This window comes from Pan troglodytes, chromosome 8 (assembly GCF_028858775.2).
Source record: "Pan troglodytes isolate AG18354 chromosome 8, NHGRI_mPanTro3-v2.0_pri, whole genome shotgun sequence".
Classification (NCBI taxonomy): domain Eukaryota; kingdom Metazoa; phylum Chordata; class Mammalia; order Primates; family Hominidae; genus Pan; species Pan troglodytes.
Window position 1 is genome coordinate 35,375,751 of NC_072406.2, and position 17,615 is coordinate 35,393,365.

The 17,615-nt window shown below is 35.8% G+C and overlaps 1 protein-coding gene across 28 annotated transcripts in view; it reads left to right on the forward strand.

Moving 5' to 3' along the window:
- The window catches only part of SPAG6 (sperm associated antigen 6), a 74,616-nt gene that overhangs the window by 44,086 nt on the left and 12,915 nt on the right, over positions 1 to 17,615 (forward strand). For 12 of the 28 annotated variants that reach the window (XM_009458044.4, XM_054659367.2, XM_063817564.1 and 9 more), the window contains 4 exons: positions 750 to 923; positions 2,091 to 2,243; positions 4,660 to 4,851; positions 14,075 to 14,191. In XM_009458044.4, coding sequence (XP_009456319.1) covers positions 750 to 923; positions 2,091 to 2,243; positions 4,660 to 4,851; positions 14,075 to 14,191 — 636 coding nt within the window. Of the gene's footprint in view, positions 1 to 749; positions 924 to 2,090; positions 2,244 to 4,659; positions 4,852 to 7,682; positions 8,279 to 14,074; positions 14,192 to 17,615 lie in introns of those variants that run through there. The other 16 variants (XM_009458042.4, XM_016962364.3, XM_063817560.1 and 13 more) reach the window with 4 other exon arrangements.

Below are 17,615 nucleotides of genomic sequence, written 5' to 3' on the forward strand. Positions count from 1 at the left end.
ATATGAATATATTATGTATTTGGTCTCTTAATATGTGAAAATAATACTGTAAGGATTAGATAAAGATGTGATTGGGGAAACTATGTACAAGATCAGAAGTAACAACAGTGTTAACATTAATAATTAAAATACAGAATCACATAATAATTAAATCCTGGTTTGGAAAAGACCTAAAGATTTTTGAACCCACCACTATAATATTGTTTCTTATGGAAATTGCAATATTTATCTTAGCCTTTTTTATAGCTTTCTAAAATCTGATTTTTAGTTAATAGTCACCAACTATACTTTTATATTCTAATAGTTATATCCTATAATGTTTTAAAATTGTTAACGTTAACTAAGCAATGGAACATTCTTTGAAATGGTATCAGCATCATGTCAAAGATATTGTTCTGCTTGATGATTTTTGTACTAAATGATCACCTGTCTCATAAATTAGCAATTTCAGTGTTGCATAATTAAGAAGTGGTATTCATCCAGAGGTCATGTTATGTAATCATCTGTAATAGATAGAGTTTCAAAATATTGAGAACTAATTTGGAAATTAGGAATTTTTAGAACTTGGGTATAAGACTTGAATGTGAGAGTCTCAAGACTCAGAAATCTTAGGCTGTTTAGGCATGTACATTTTTTTCCTTTTATAAAGGAATTTGAATATATATAAAACTGTTTACATTACATCTGAACTCTGTAGTGGATGCTATATAGTGTTTTGTTGTTGTTGTTGTTGTTTTTTTGCTTCACAGCATCAGATCCTTTCAGCTCTCAGTCAGGTTTCAAAACATTCCGTGGATCTGGCAGAAATGGTTGTTGAAGCAGAGATTTTTCCAGTTGTACTTACCTGTCTGAAGGACAAGGATGAATACGTGAAGAAAAATGCTTCTACTTTAATTAGAGAGATTGCAAAACATACACCCGAGGTGAAAAGAAACTTCAAGGCACAATAATATGTAGTAGTTAGTTTTAGTTTTTAAATAAAACATCAATTTGTTTATAGGGCCTAGGGGTTGTGGCACATGATCTAGTTGAGTCAGGATTTCTCGTCTTCTACTGATGTTTTGGACTGGGTAGTTCTTTGTTGTGGGGAGCTGGTCCTGCACATTGTAGGACGGATGTTTAGCAGGATCCCTAACCTCTGCCCACTAGATGCCAAAAGCACCCTTCTCCCACAAGTGGTGACAATCAAAAATGTCTCCATACTTTGCCATGTATTCCTCAGGGAGCAAAACTGCCTCCAGTTGAGAACACTGGGTTATATTAGCAGAGTTTGAGCTTGAAATCTGTTTCTAGTCATTTCCAACTTTCCATTTGTAGATTGTGAGGACAATGGAACTTTGCCATCCTTACAATTTTATGTCAGCTGGGAGTAGTGAGAACACTATTATAGCTCCAGGTTGGGAGAAATCACAAAGGTCCCCTGGCCTACTGTGACCACTCCAGTAGCTGCTCTTACATGGTGATTTCCCGCCCTGAGTTCCTAGATGGGAAAGAAATAGAGAGAAAGCAAGCCTGTGTTGATTCTGAAGTATCTTTTTTCTGTGTATATTTTGACTAATCAATTTTTATTTCATTAAACTTTAAGTCCTCATTGTTTATTTCATCTAACATCTTTATTTGCTTGAGATTTTTCAAAATTAAAGTGCACTCAGCTAGTAATCATTACTAGCAAAGGGGGAATAATTAGGTTAGAATATTTCAAGTCCGACATTGTCTTTCACCATTCAGTGATTAATCTGCTTCATACTCACCCATTGTGATGGGGGGGGGGGTTTCAGTAGTTAGTTATGAACTAGCCCTAGGCTTAGAGTCTACATGAGGAATTTTGACATCCATTATAATAGGGATAAAAGTTGTGCCATCGATGCATGAAAAATTGAACCACAGAGTAAAGCTCCTCACAGTTTGTGCATTTGAACTAGCAGGTTTATTGTACTTGTATATTTCTTTAATAAATATAATAATTTCACTAAATGATAATTCAATTTCACCAGTTGTCTTTAGGTTCTAAATAGAGTGTGGCAATATTAAACTGTATTTAAAGACCATCATAGGGTCCTGGTGATCTAACTCTTGTTCCCATCGCTTAGCTTTCACAGCTGGTAGTTAACGCAGGAGGGGTTGCTGCCGTGATTGACTGCATTGGGTCCTGCAAAGGGAACACACGGCTGCCTGGCATCATGATGCTTGGTTATGTAGCAGCTCATTCTGAGAACCTAGCAATGGCAGTCATCATTTCTAAGGTTTGTTCTTGCTTCGTTTTCTTCCAGTTGCAGTAAGAAATTCTAAGACAGAACCACAGATTAATGTTCTCCAACAGAATACAAAATATAACTGACTGGAGCAAAAAAATTACCTGAAAAAAATTTTGATTGTTTCAATGCTTATTAGCAAGTTTTATTAGCAAGGTAATGGGAAGTTTAAAGTTTTACTCAGCGTTTCTCATCAACAGAATATCAACTATTTTGAGCATTAGTATTATCTGTATTTAAATATTAAGTTTATTTGTATCTTGAAGGATTAATTGTACATATCTACAAACATGTAAAGCTTACCTTGGTTAGAAACACCTATTTGTAAATGACATGCCCAGTAGTCATTTTCAGTATTCTGGGAGGTCTATACACCCCTCCATTTCCTGCCACTTCAGTGGGAGATGACAATGGCTAGGACATCCCTTTTTATCCACTTTCTCTTCTTCAGCTTTTATTAACTATTTCTCTTCTTAGATTTAGGCAATTCAGAGCACACGTCAGTGTTTTTGTTTCCTTGCTCTAGGGCTTTTGCTTTATCTCAGTTCACAATTTTGTAAGAACCCCTCATCTAGTGCAGCCCTGGCACATAGTAGGTGCTTACGAAATGTGTGCTAATGAATAAATATTGATCTCTGGACGAATGCTTCAAAGCCTGTGTGCTTACAGTGTGTGCGGTGACCCTCTGGGGTGTGGGTTTCTTATCAGCATAGAAAACCTGCTGCTGTATGTTAAACAGAAATGTGGATTTTTTTTATCCCTTACTAATCCTCAGAATAAAAAGGAGCCTCAGATCTTTATTTTCTACCTATTTCTTGATAATTCTTTGCTTTACTCCCTTTTATCCTGCTCTTTTCCTTTTGTTCTTCTACTACCGCAGACTGTGATAGTGACTAGAGCAATAGTGGTGCTTTCTGAAGGGTCACGGTAAGGATGTTACTAGGTTTTTGATCCTTGGTTGTTTTGTGGATAGTCATGAAGCTTATGCATGGGAAGAATGATGAAAGAAGAAGCAATTGCCGTTGCTTCCCATATGCCTTCCTGAAATTAACCAGGGAGCTCTCCCCTTCTTTGGTCTAAGGTTGCTGCTGGCCTTTCCCACTTGGTTTGTTTTTCAGATAGAGATCAAGGTGTTGCTTGCTGAAACTCCAGCAGTTTCGGGCAAGCCACATAGTATGGTAGCACTCTCTGCTTTTCCTGTGTGGTACTATAAAGACTAACAATAATACCTTACATTTAAATAGTAATTTTAAAGCAAATTTGCATTCCTTATCTTATTTGTTATTCATTATAATTGAGGCCAACAAGTCAGAGCTTCGGGGATGGAGTAGAGGCACTGTCTCCTTTTCCTCCTGTTTCTTCAGTCTTGTTACATCCTGGACATGTGGGCTTTCTGGAAAGTTGCTTCATTCTGAAGACAGGTCTGACCTTTAATATTGGCAGACATACATTTTTAGTTGTAGGAAAGAAGCCAATGAAGAAATATAGCTGACCTCTTCAGGAAATTGGTCTTAATAACCAAATTAAAAAGCAAAGAATAAAAGTATATATGATGATTCTGGCCTTTGCTGTGGTAGCATAACCATGTGATCTTTTTTTGTGGTACCAAATTTAAGGTGATTACCATAATCTCAAATTAGTCAGAAAATTACACCTATACAGAATTTGGAATTAGAATTTGATTTTTTAAAATTGTTCCTTGGGTATACAAAATGTAATGTATTTGAGGCTCTTTAGTTTATTCTGTTTTTATTGTTTAGATAAAATTGAAGCATAAGATGCAAAATGTAAGCATGTGCTGTGTAACAAAAGTAATCGTTGTTTTGACATTCAGTCATGTTAAAGTGTAAAGAACTATAATTTAAAAGTTGACCATAATTGATGGAAAGTTATTTATGTACTGTTTCAGGAAAGGTGTTAGTGAATATATTCCGCTGACAAGGTACTTAGGATTCTTACTGATTTATTTTATTCTCAGGCTTATTATGTCAGGTTTATTATATTTGGTGAAAAGACAATTTCTTTAAAGATTCTAAACTTTTTAACAAAGGAAAATAAATGATTTTAAAATTCTAAACATTTTTAGTTTGTCACAGTAAAATCTGGCTTTGCCTATTTCCTAGTCTGTGACATCTGTTGTCTGGTTAAATACCTCTCTATTTGGGGGGTAAAAGCTAGTAGAGAAATTCTTGGTTTAGTTGAATCGTTACCGATAATTAAGGTAATTTAGTTCTAGTCGTCTTATTGACTTAAGAAATGACAGCCCCTGTGATGTGCTCATTTATTGAACCATTTAAGAAAAAAAGGATCAAGGCCGAAGTGATTTCTTCTCATGTTTGAGAGACATGGAAGACTCTTTAATCCTGCTCTAGATTCATAACACTTGCTCTTTTGATCCACGCTGCAGGGTGTACCCCAGTTGTCAGTCTGCTTGTCAGAAGAACCGGAAGATCACATTAAGGCTGCAGCTGCTTGGGCCTTAGGACAGATTGGAAGACACACTCCTGAACACGCACGGGCTGTTGCAGTCACAAATACTTTGCCAGTTCTGCTTTCTTTGTACATGTCAACAGAAAGTTCTGAGGATCTCCAAGTAAAAGTAAGTGCTTAATTCTGTTTTATGAAGATTTTGGCTCATTTAAAAAATATGTCATTTCAAATCTCTTTGTTTTCATCATGGACAATATTGTTTTATGAGTCAAGAAATACAAATTTATCAGAATTGACTTCACTCTTCTTTGAAAATGAGTTACCCTGTCTCTAAAAATCAGTGATATATTTTAGAGAAAATTTTCTATGGGTGCAAAGTTGTTTGTAAAATGAATGGTTAATGCAGTCTACATTCCTGTTGACTCTTCTTATGTAGTCGGAATTGAAGAATAATAGAATTTTTTAGTTTGAATTTGCTGGAGAGACCTCTAGTTCATTTTACATTTAAAAGTGAAATCCAAAAGAATTTAAGGTACCTTTCAAATGTATCATATAACTAGTCAGAGGGCATTTTTGAACCCATAATTTACCTCTTTAATTCCAAGGTCACCTGACCTTTTAATTATATGTCTTATATTTGTTTCTTTAAAAAATTGTCTATAAGACTCACTAAATTAAATATTTTTAAATCATGCATTTTTAAAAGGCAGATTTTCTGAAATATTACTAGCTACTAAAATGCTTCACAAAACATGAATATGAAGAAGGATGGATTATTTAATGATTTTATAATTTAAAAAAAAAGAAATAAAATGTTTTCCAGCATAGTTCCTATTAGGAAAACTTGTAAGTTTTTGAAAGCAGCTTGTAAAATTGACTTGGTTTGAGGGAAGTTCACAGAACAGACAATAATTTAACAGTAAATTAAATTACATTTAAATTTTAATTAAAACAGTAAACAAATAGGAAAACAATTTGGTGAAACTTAACTTTAGATGACATAATGAGATGGGAAGTTTTCTTGAAGTATACACTTAAGGGACTCTGAAAGTTATGTATAGTGAATTATCTATTTGACTTGTAAATTTTATAAAAGTAAATTTATGTATATTTGGTCATGTTTGCATATTATTTCTCTACTAATGCATTGAGAGAAATTGGTTTCTAAGATTTAACTTTTTTTTTCAGTTTTTATAAGGCTTTCTAGACCAACAATTATTTAATAGATTTAGAACTTCCCTCATATGTCTCTCACATGTGCATTCTTTGGCAATGCTTGGTAAAGAGAGAAAGATTAACAATGTAAGGTCTTTTCTAGTTTAGCAGGTCTCTTTAACTTTCTGGTGAGAAACCAAAACTCTATCCTAGCTTTAAGTTGTCCAAGCACAGCTGATATACATGTATACATGTATATAATTGTAACCTATATATGTAGTCCTCTTTTGGCTTCGTATTTCTTTAACCCATTATCATTGTTGTTTTTCTCCTCCTCCTTTCCTTCTCCTCTTCCACCCTCTCCGGCCACCCTCCTGAGTTTCCTCTTAAGTTTTGGAAATAAAGTAAAGGGATGTATGAGCTAGAGCATAAATCATTAATAGTGGACTCAATAGTAATTTCAGCTTGAGAAGCCCTTGCAAATAGTCCCTTAGGTAAGAGTATGTACTTTTTATATACTACTACCTTATATATCTTGCCTTTTAATAAATTATTATGATATTATGTTGTATACATATCACTGGAGAAAAATAAATTTGAAAACTTCACTTTTTGAAGTAAGATAAATTTCATTGTGTTTAACAAGTGGTGTTTTTAGGTTAACTAATAGAAATTAACTTCCTTCTGCCTATATTTAGTACAGTATTACTTTCAGGAAATACACTGAGTAGTAAGTGAAAAAGTGGGATCTTTACCAATCATTATTCCATCAACAATCTTTTAAAGGCTTCAAGCCCATCCAAATATTTTATTATTGTAGGGATTTGATCATTCTTTTTTCTTTCCCCACGGTCTTGTGAATTCTATCAGTTGTTATTTTAAAGGGTGTAGAATAAAAGTCCATTCAAGCCTGTTCGATTTGACACCATCTCAGTAGGGAAAAGTGTATCCAAGAGTGTCAAGAACTGTCTAATGGTATTTCTCATTTGTTACTCTATGGCAGCTTTCAAATTATAAGCCCATGTTGAAGTTCATTTTGTCCCAAAGGCATGTCAGCTTCTGTAAGCATTCTCTAATTGGTTTCCATGCAGGAGAACGAATGAGCAATCTTTTGGAATTTCTCTCATGTTTTCTTTGGAGAAATATCTATTGAGACCCTTTGCTCATTTTAAATTGGGTTACTTATCTTTTTATTATTGAATTGTAAGAGTTCTTTGTATATTCTGGGTACAAGTTCTTATAAAATGTATGATTTGTAAATACTTTCTCACATTCTATAGATTTTCTTCTATTTGCTCCCATGTTATTCCAAATCTCTTAATAAAAATGGAAAAGAAGTTTTTTTCTAATAAGCTTATCTACATGTTTTGAAAATATTCAGGCAGTTATACCTTTATTTGTTTGGATTTAGAGGCATCATATTGAAATGTTTCATCTTACTTTGGCATTTGAATCAGCTCATTCTGGTTATAAAACTATGTTTAAGATAATTATTTAATTATTGTGTTCTTACGGTAATAGTTGTTCCCCCTTCATTTTTTAGCAGCTTTATTGAGCTATAGTTCACATGCCATACCTTTATCCATTTAAAGTGTACCATTGAATGGTTTTGGGTATGTTTCCAGAATTATGAAACCATCACCACTATCTAATTTTAGAATATTTTTATTCCCCATAAAAGAAATGCTACCCATTAGCTGTGATTCTGTATCCCCTCTGCCTAGCCCCAGGCAACCATTAATTTACTTTCTGTCTCTATGGATTTGTCTCTTTTGGACATTTCATTTAAATGGAGTCATACAACGTATATAACCTTTTTAGAGATAGGGTTTCTTTCTGTTGCAGACTGGAGTGCAGTGGCATAATCAACTCATTGAAGCCTTGAACTCCTGGGCCCAAGTGATCCTCCTGCCTTAGCCTCCCAAGTAGCTAAGACTACAAGTGTGTACTGCCACATCTGGCTAATTAATTTTTTCTTTTTTTGGAGAGACAGGGTCTCACTGTGTTTCCCAGGCTGGTCTTGAACTCCTGGCCTCAAGCAGTCCCCCACCTTGACCTCCCAAAGCACTGGGATAAGAGGTGTGAGCCACCACACCTAGCCATGTGCCTGCCTTCTTTACTACTTAGTTGAAGTTTCACAGTTCGTCCATGTTGTGGCATATATCAGTATTTTGTTCCTTTCTATTGCCAAATAATATTCTATTGTATTAATATGTCACATTTTGTTTATCCGTTTACCAGCTGATGGACGTTGGATTATTTCTACTCTTGACTATTATGAATAATGCTGTTATAAACATTATTGTAACAAGTTTTCGTGTGGATGTATGTTTTCATTTCTCTTGGGTATTTACCCAGGGATGAAACTGCTGGGTCAATGGATAACTCTGTTTAACATCTCGAGAAACTGCCCAACTGTTTTCCATTGTACTACCAGCAAGGTATGATGGTTCCACTTTTTCCACATCTTTGCCAACTCTTGTTATTATCTTTATTTTTGATTGTAGCCATCCTAGTGGGTTTGAATTGGTATCTCATTGTGGTTTTGATTTGCATTTGTCAAATGGCTAATGATGTTGAAAATCTTTTCATATGTTTATTGGCTGTTCATACGTCTTCTTTAGAGAGATGTCTATTCAGACCCTTTGGTCATTTTAAACTGGGTTATTTATCTTTTTATTATTGAGTTGTAAGAGTTCTTTGTATATTCTGGATGCAAGATCTTATCAGATGTATGATTTACAAGTATTTTCTCACATTCTGTGGGTTATCTTATTTTCTTGATGATATTGTCTGCAGCACAAAAGTTTTAAATTTTAATGAAATTCAATTGCATATGCTTTTTGTGTTGTATCTAAGAAGGCTTTGTCTAACCAAAGGTCATAAAGATTTACTCCTATGTTCCTCTTCATTTTAATAGCTATTACTCTTTGGACCACAATGCTTTCAGAACAAAAATAACTTTCTGAAAAGAATTTTTAAAAATTTTTCAGCAGTTTTCATTCAAGATAATTGTATTTGTTTGTTCTCACACTGCTGTAAATAACTACCTGAGACTGGGTAATTGATGAAGAAGTTCAATTGACTCACAGTTCTGCATGCTGTACAGGAAGCATGGCTGGGAGGCCTCATGAAACTTACAATCATGGCAGAAGGCAAAGGGGAAATAAGAATGTCTTCACATGGCAGAGCAGGAGAGAGGGAGCGAAGGGGGAGGTGCTACATGCTTTGAAACAAGCAGATCTCATGAGAACTCTGATATGGTTTGGCTCTGTGTCCCCAGCCAAATCTCATCTTGAATTGTACTCCCATAATTCCCATGTGTTGTGGGAGGGACCTGGTGGGAGATAATTTGAATCATGGGGGTGGTTTCCCCCATGCTGTTCTTGTGGTAGGGATTAAGTCTCATGATAGTGGATGGTTTTATCAGGGGTTTCCACTTTTGCATCTTTCTCATTTTCTCTTGCTGCTGCCATGTAAGAAGTGCCTTTTGCCTCCTGCTGTGATTCTGAGGCAATGTGGAACTGTAACTCCAATTAAACCTCTTTTTCTTCCATGTCGGGTATGTCTTTATCAGCTGCATGAAAACAGACCAATACAAACTCTACCATGGTTTACTCTCCAACACTGAGAGCAAGCCATATCAATAATCCACTAAGGAAAGCAACAATTAGTAATTTTTGGTATTCTTCCAATTTTTAGTGAAAAACAATTGAAATTGTATTGGTTTCCCATAGTATTGTCAATTTTATTTTGTTAATTGCTATTTTTATGTGTAGTGTTAAGAGGTAAAAAAATAGTGTTGTTACTTACTGTGGTTTTTCCAATAGCCCTAATCAGGGAGGATACAGTCAGTTTTTAGAAATGACGGAAAAATGAATGAAGTTAGAACTGTAGATGCTATGCTAGTTAATAGGTAAACCAGGCCCAAACCCTCAGAATGCCCTCAATAGATAGCCCAGGATTCCTTCTCTGACATCGTCATATATTGTATCTAAGGATAAACATTAACTACTAAATGCAATGACAATTAGGAAAATTTATAATCTGTTATTCATTAGCTCAAGGTAAGATATTACTTGATTTACTGAACTAGGTAAATAGGAGAGTTTTTTTGACCCCATAAAATTTCTGTACAATTCATGGTATGGAGTTGTAAGGGCTATTTTATTTTGCTCACAGCCATAAACAACCAATCATAATGCATATCTTCTAGAAGGTAATGAATCTTAAAACCAACGTGTGACATGATCTTGTATGTAAAAAAATCCTAAGGAATTCACACACACAGACACACACACACACGCACACACACAAATCATAGAACTAATAAGAGTTCAACAAAGTCATGGGATACAAGATCAATATACAGAAATCATTTGTATTTTCTTTTTTGAGACAGGTCTCACTCTGTTGCCCAGGCTGGGCTGCTGCCCAGGCTGGATTGCAGTGGTGCAATCTCAGCTTACTGCAACCTCCACCTCCCAGGTTCAAGTGATTCTTGTGCCTCAGTCTCCTGAGTAGTTGGGATTACAGGCATGTACCACCATGCCTGGCTAATTTTTTTGGTATTTTTAGTAGAGACAGGGTTTTGCCATGTTGGCCAGGCTTGTCTTGAACTCCTGAGCTCAAATGATCCACCTGCCTAGGCCTCCCAAGGTGGCTGGGATTACAGGTGTGAGCTACTGCTGCTGGTCTCTCAATTGTATTTTCATGTACAGGTAATAAACAATTCAAATATGAAGTTAAGAAAATAATGTTATTCATAATAACATCAAGCATTAAATACATACAAATTAACAAAAGTTTAAGACTAGTACACTGAAAACTATAAAACATTACTTAAAAAATAAATTATGTGACATTCCATGTTCATGGACTGGAAGATTCAATATTGATAAACTGGCAATACTCCAAATTGATCTATATATTTAACATAATCTCTATCAAAATCCTAGCTGGCTTTTTTTTCCCCCAGAAATTGAGAAGCTTATCTGAAAATTCATGTGGAAATGAAAAGAACCCAGACTAGCAAAACAATCTTGAAAAAGAAGAACTTAACACTCCCCAATTTCAAAATGTACCACAAAGCTATAGTAATCAAGATAATGTGGTACTTGCTTACAGAAAGACATATGTATCAATGGAATTGAATTGAGAATCTGAAATAAACCCTTTTTATCATCAATTGATTTTTCACAAAGATGCCAAGGCAATTTAATGTGGAAAGAATAGTCTTTTCAACAAAGGTGCTGGGACAATTGTATCCTCAAGTAAAAATATCAATTTGGACCCGTATCTCATACCATATACCAGAGTTATCTCAAAATGGATCTTAGATCTAAATATAAGTGTTTAGATTATAAACTCTTAGAAGAAACCTGGGAATAAATATGTGTGACCTCAGGTTAGGCAATTATTTTTTAGATATTTTACCTAAACACAAGTGATTTTAAAAATTGATAAATTATATTTCATCAAAATAAAAGAAAAAACCTCTTATGCTTCAAAAGACACCATTAAGCCTGGGCACATGGCTTATGCCTATAATCCCAACACTTTGGAGGACAAGGCAAGAGGATCACTTGAGGTTAGGCGTTTTGAGACCAGCATGGGCAACATAGTGAGACCCTATCTCTACAAAAAACAAAACAAAACTAGCAGAGTGTGGTAGTACATCCCTGTAGTCCTAGCTATTTGGGAGGCTAAGGCAGGAGTATTGCTTGAGCCCAAGAATTTGAGGCTGCAGTGAGCTATGATCCTGACACTACACTGTAGCCTGGGTAACAAAGTGAGATCCTGTCTTTAAAAAAGAAAAGGTTAACATTAAGAAAATGAAAAGACAAGCCACACAAACCTGGAGAAAATATTTGCAATTCAAGAAGGAGTTTAAGTATTATTATTATTTTTTTTGAGACAGAGTCTCACTCTGTTGCCCAGGCTGGAGTGCAATGGCACAATCTCAGCTTACTGCAACCTCCGCCTCCTGGGTTCAAGCGATTCTCCTGCCTCAGCCTCCTGAGTAGCTGGGACTACAGGCACCCACCACCATACCTGGCTAATTTTTGTATTTTCAATAGAGACAGGGTTTCACCATGTTGGCCAGGCTGGTCTCGAACTCCTGACCTGAGGTGATCCATCTCCCTTGGCCTCCCAAAGTGCTGGGATTACAGGCCTGAGCCACCGCGCCTGGCTGAGTTTAAGTCTTTTTTAACAACTTTATTGAGATATAATTTACATACCATAAATTCACTCATTTTAGGTATACAATTTAATGATTTTTAGTAAATTTACAGAATTGTGCAACCATCTTCACAATCAAATTTCAGAATATTTTCATCATCCCAGAAGGAAGCCTCATGCCCATTTGTAGTCACTCCCTCTTCCTCCTCTCAATTATACCCACCAGCTCCAGACAACTATTAATCTACTTTCTGTGTTTCTGAATTTGACTTTTCTGGACAACCATATAAATGAAATTATACAATATGTGAACTTTTGTGCCTGGCCTCTTTCACTAAGGGTAACATTTGTGAGGTTCATTCATGTTGTTGCATGTGTCAGTACTTCATTCCTTTTCATTGTTAAATAGACATGCAAAGAAAGTCTTAAGTAACTAGGATTTCTATCATGCTGGATAATACAGCTGATTATTAATTATGATATACATTTCTATCTAGAAGAATATAATCATAAGCTGATTATATTTCTTCCACATGAAAGATAGTAAAGCTCAGTGAATTTCTAGTGTCATTAGATTCTTTTCTACAGTTCTTGATTAATAACTTGACAATACATCAACTTAGAACTACTAGAATAAGGCTGTCTTTATTGTACAGTGTATGTGATTTCTACTACACTGTTCAAGAACCTTTTCACTGATAACAGTGAAGTTAAATTTGTTAGCTTGCTAAGATTATCACGATTTAAGATAGTTCCCAAGTATGTTGGGAATTGAGAGTTTAATTCCAACTTACATTATACTACTTGTGGGAAAAAGCTGGGCTGCATATTTTACATTCCTTGTTTTATTTAATCTAATTTATAAAACAGTGTTTGAGGATAAATGTGTCAAGCAATAAGAGGCTATGCAAGACTGCTTAGCCTGGGTCTCCAGGAAACCTTATATTCAAGAGATTCTTTACTAATAACACACCTGTGGTAAAGTTTTGCTGAATAGATTTACCAATTGTAAAGTTCATGATATGAAAATCACAATGCTCCTTGACATTTCAAGAGCACTGCAAAACACTCAATAGCAAAACAGTGTGGTGATCCCAGAAGACCAGGTTGGGTAAGGCCTCAGAGAGAGAATAAGTGAAGAGAAAAGCCGTAAGGGAACACTGAAGCACAAAACCTCAGACAAGCAGATGTGGAATTCTAGTGGAAAATAGCTGGAGACAAACCCAATTGTTGTGAAGCTTTCCAAACTGAAGGGGACAGCCTTTAAGAAAAAGAAAATGAATCACAACCAGCCATGGCCTGAGGGCTGGCTGCCGTGATGTGCTGCAGCCCCATCAGGATCCTTCTCCACTTGTAGCAAGGGTCAGCACCACCTGATGTCACCTTGAAATACGGAGTGCAGGAGGGGGTAGAAATGGTACATATGGTACATATTCTTCTGCTTGTGGGTGATACACTCCCTGTGTTGAGAAGATCTGTAGTTGAGTAGATCCTATCTGTTTTGCTTCTGTGAATGGGGAAATGTCTACCTACGAGCTATAGCAGCACCTCTGCAAATGCTCATTGAATAATGCACACTGTAGCCACTTCTGACTGCATATGTATAAGCCATGAAGTCATGGAGAATATAGAATGCCTGATAATGACATTCTTCAAAAAACCAAATTATTTTCTCGTATTTGTTGATAAGTAGAAATGGGATGTATTAGTTATCTCAGTTTCCTGTATACAAATTTTTACTCTAATATAGTACATATTAATTTATAGTCTGTAACTTTGTGCTTTATAATTTTAATTTTCTTCTAGGTATTTTAAGAGCTCAGTAATACACTTTACATTTTAAGGCTTAACACAAAGACAACTTGTAGGATATTCTATGATAAAATCAATCAAAGCAGGAGTTTTTTTTGGACAACAATTTTAAAAAATGAAACAACTGCAGCTTAGACCAGGAAATTGATTTTATTTTGAAATTCCAGGAATGTCAGATTTGAATTCTTGTCAAGGTTTCATTGATTACTTACTTATGTATACATTCTGCTTTGTATTTCAAGAGTAAAAAAGCCATAAAGAATATCCTGCAAAAATGTACCTACTTACCAGCCCTTGAACCATTTCTATATGATGCTCCTCCCAATATTCTGAAACATGTGGTTGGACAGTTCAGTAAGGTAAGAAATGCCAGCCTCTAAGGGGAGGAAGAAAATTAAAATGATTTGTTGTTATTTTTTTTTTCTGTTGGGTCAGTAGCTTTTTCTGTAACACGGGGTCATGGTTTTACTGCTTAACTCTCACCAATCTGTATGGACAGAGAAGTTACCTTAATAAAATTCACATGTAAATAAAACACTTTCTTCTCCTCACATTTTCCTTAGAGTCTCTACTGTCTTTTTAAGTGTTCCCAGAAAAGAAAAATCTCATAATATAGATAATTTATATTGATAAGTGACTTTTAGTAATCTTTCTAGTGTCTTTCATTTCACTCACCTGGGAATATGGCAAAGATCATAAAGAGAAAAGGAAAAAGGTTTCTGAGCCACCGAAATATCTTTCATGAAGTCCATGTACTTTACTGGAGATGTTCTCAGACAGTCATTTGGAGCATATCGACTTATTTTATGAACAATTTTAACAAATATAGCTGTCATATTTCTTAGATTGTTGCAGATTAAATGATAGTAAATGGTAGTAAGGTAGAAAGGTCAAGCTGCTATAAGTGGGCACAGCCAGCAGAGCTGATTACCAATAGCAAAGGATAAAAGAGAAAGACTCTATTACCACAGACACTGATAGTCAGGATGGTGACCCTAAGCTATCAAGAGCTGGCTAAATTATGCTCAGTGAATTTGACTTAGGAAAATGTAGTCTGTACAAGTAGTAGCCCATGGTGGTTATGAGCTCCGGTTCTGAATTGGAGTACCTAGAGTTCCCACTTACCAGCTCTGTAATTCTTTAACAAAATGTTGACCTCTCTAAACCTTAGTTTGGTTACCCATAAAATGTAAATAATTAGAGTACTTATTTCATAGGGTAATTGTAAAGAGTAAATGAGATATTGTATGCTAAGCATTTAGCTCAATCCCAGGCACATATTAAGCACTCAAAAGAACAAAAACAACCAAAGAGTTGTATTTAAGAAATAAAACATGCAAGCGGGTCAGGCTAATTTAAAAGATTAAAAAAAAAAAAAGAATGGGGTGTGGCAAATTCATTTGAATAGTCAGTTATAATGCTATATAAATGAGATATTACTGTTCATACACTATGTTTCTACAAATAATGAACAAAAACTATGTATTGTTATAACTTTTAAAGTAGTCCCTACAGATAAATTTGTCTAGTTTTAGGTCTTCATCTGAAAGATGGAGTCTGCTAACAGCCTTCAGTTCTCTCAACTCTGTTCATGACCTCCAACAGTATGACTGGCCGTCAAGTGCCAGAGCCACAGGAAAGTAGAAGTTTCACATTGCTGAAGCCACTCACCCAGGCAGGATACAGTTCTGTGTATCAAACACCTATGTCCTTTCTTCCTCCTTCCAATAAAATAACCTGCCCCTCTTAGTTATATGGGATGTGAGGAATATAATGGCATGCCCTCTTGAAAAACCAACTAAATAACCAAATAATGCAGAGAAAAGACTAAATTACTGCAAGGGAAATTGATCCATTTCTTTATTTTTTGTATACTTTTGGGTGCTAAGAAGGTGACCAGCTAATTTGGTCATCTAAGAGTGATAAGGGGTAAGGGGCTGAGTAGATCATCTACAGACAGAGTTATCTGTTCTTGAACTGGGTAATTGACATTATTTCTGAAAGTTTCATTTTGTAGTTTAATCTTTTAGGCTAGTGAGTGAGATATTCTGATTTTACTGAAGTAGCTATGAAAGTAAACACTAACCTACATTAAGAGTTCAAAATACATAAAACCAGTGGGATGTGTGGAAGTTAGACAGCCCCAAGATAAAATAAATACAGTACTGTATCATATACACGTATAAATGTGCCTTCAGGAATATTTTCTTTTTTTTAAAATTTATTATTATTATACTTTAAGTTTTAGGGTACATGTGCACAATGTGCAGGTTAGCTACATATGTATACATGTGCCGTGCTGGTGCGCTGCGCCCACTAACTCGTCATCTAGCATTAGGTATATCTCCCAATGCTATCCCTCCCCCCAACCCCCACCCCACAACAGTCCCCAGAGTGTGATGTTCCCCTTCCTGTGTCCATGTGATCTCATTGTTCAATTCCCGCCTATGAGTGAGAATATGCGGTGTTTGGTTTTTTGTTCTTGCGACAGTTTACTGAGAATGATGATTTCCAGTTTCATCCATGTCCCTACAAAGGACGTGAACTCATCATTTTTTATGGCTGCATACTATTCCATGGTGTATATGTGCCACATTTTCTAAATCCAGTCTATCACTGTTGGACATTTGGGTTGGTTCCAAGTCTTTGCTATGGTGAATAATGCTGCAATAAACATACGTGTGCATGTGTCTTTATAGCAGCATGATTTATAGTCCTTTGGGTATATACCCAGTAATGGGATGGCTGGGTCAAATGGTATTTCTAGTTCTAGATCCCTGAGGAATCGCCACACTGACTTCCACAATGGTTGAACTAGTTTACAGTCCCACCAACAGTGTAAAAGTGTGCCTATTTCTCCACATCCTCTCCAGCACCTGTTGTTCCCTGACTTTTTAATGATTGCCATTCTAACTGGTGTGAGATGGTATCTCATTGTGGTTTTGATTTGCATTTCTCCGATGGCCAGTGATGGTGAGCATTTTTTCATGTGTTTTTTGGCTGCATAAATGTTTTCTTTTGAGAAGCGTCTGTTCATGTCCTTTGCCCACTTTTTGATGGGGTTGTTTGTTTTTTTCTTGTAAATTTGTTTGAGTTCATTGTAGATTCTGGATATTAGCCCTTTGTCAGATGAGTAGGTTGCGAAAATTTTCTCCCATTTTGTAGGTTGCCTGTTCACTCTGATGGTAGTTTCTTTTGCTGTGCAGAAGTTCTTTAGTTTAATGAGATCCCATTTGTCAATTTTGGCTTTTGTTGCCATTGCTTTTCGTGTTTTAGACATGAAGTCCTTGCCCATGCCTATGTCCTGAATGGTAATGCCTAGGTTTTCTTCTAGGGTTTTTATGGTTTTAGGTCTAATGTTTAAGTCTTTAATCCATCTTGAATTGATTTTTATATAAGGTGTAAGGAAGGGATCCAGTTTCAGCTTTCTACATATGGCTAGCCAGTTTTCCCAACACCATTTATTAACTAGGGAATCCTTTCCCCATTGCTTGTTTTTCTCACGTTTGTCAAACATCAGATAGTTGTAGATGTGTGGCGTTATTTCTGAGGGCTCTGTTCTGTTCCATTGATCTATATCTCTGTTTTGGTACCAGTACCATGCTGTTTTGGTTACTGTAGCCTTGTAGTATAGTTTGAAGTCAGGTAGTGTGATGCCTCCAGCTTTGTTCTTTTGGCTTAGGATTGACTTGGCAATGCAGGCTCTTTTTTGGTTCCATATGAACTTTAAAGTAGTTTTTTCCAATTCTGTGAAGAAAGTCATTGGTAGCTTGATGGGGATGG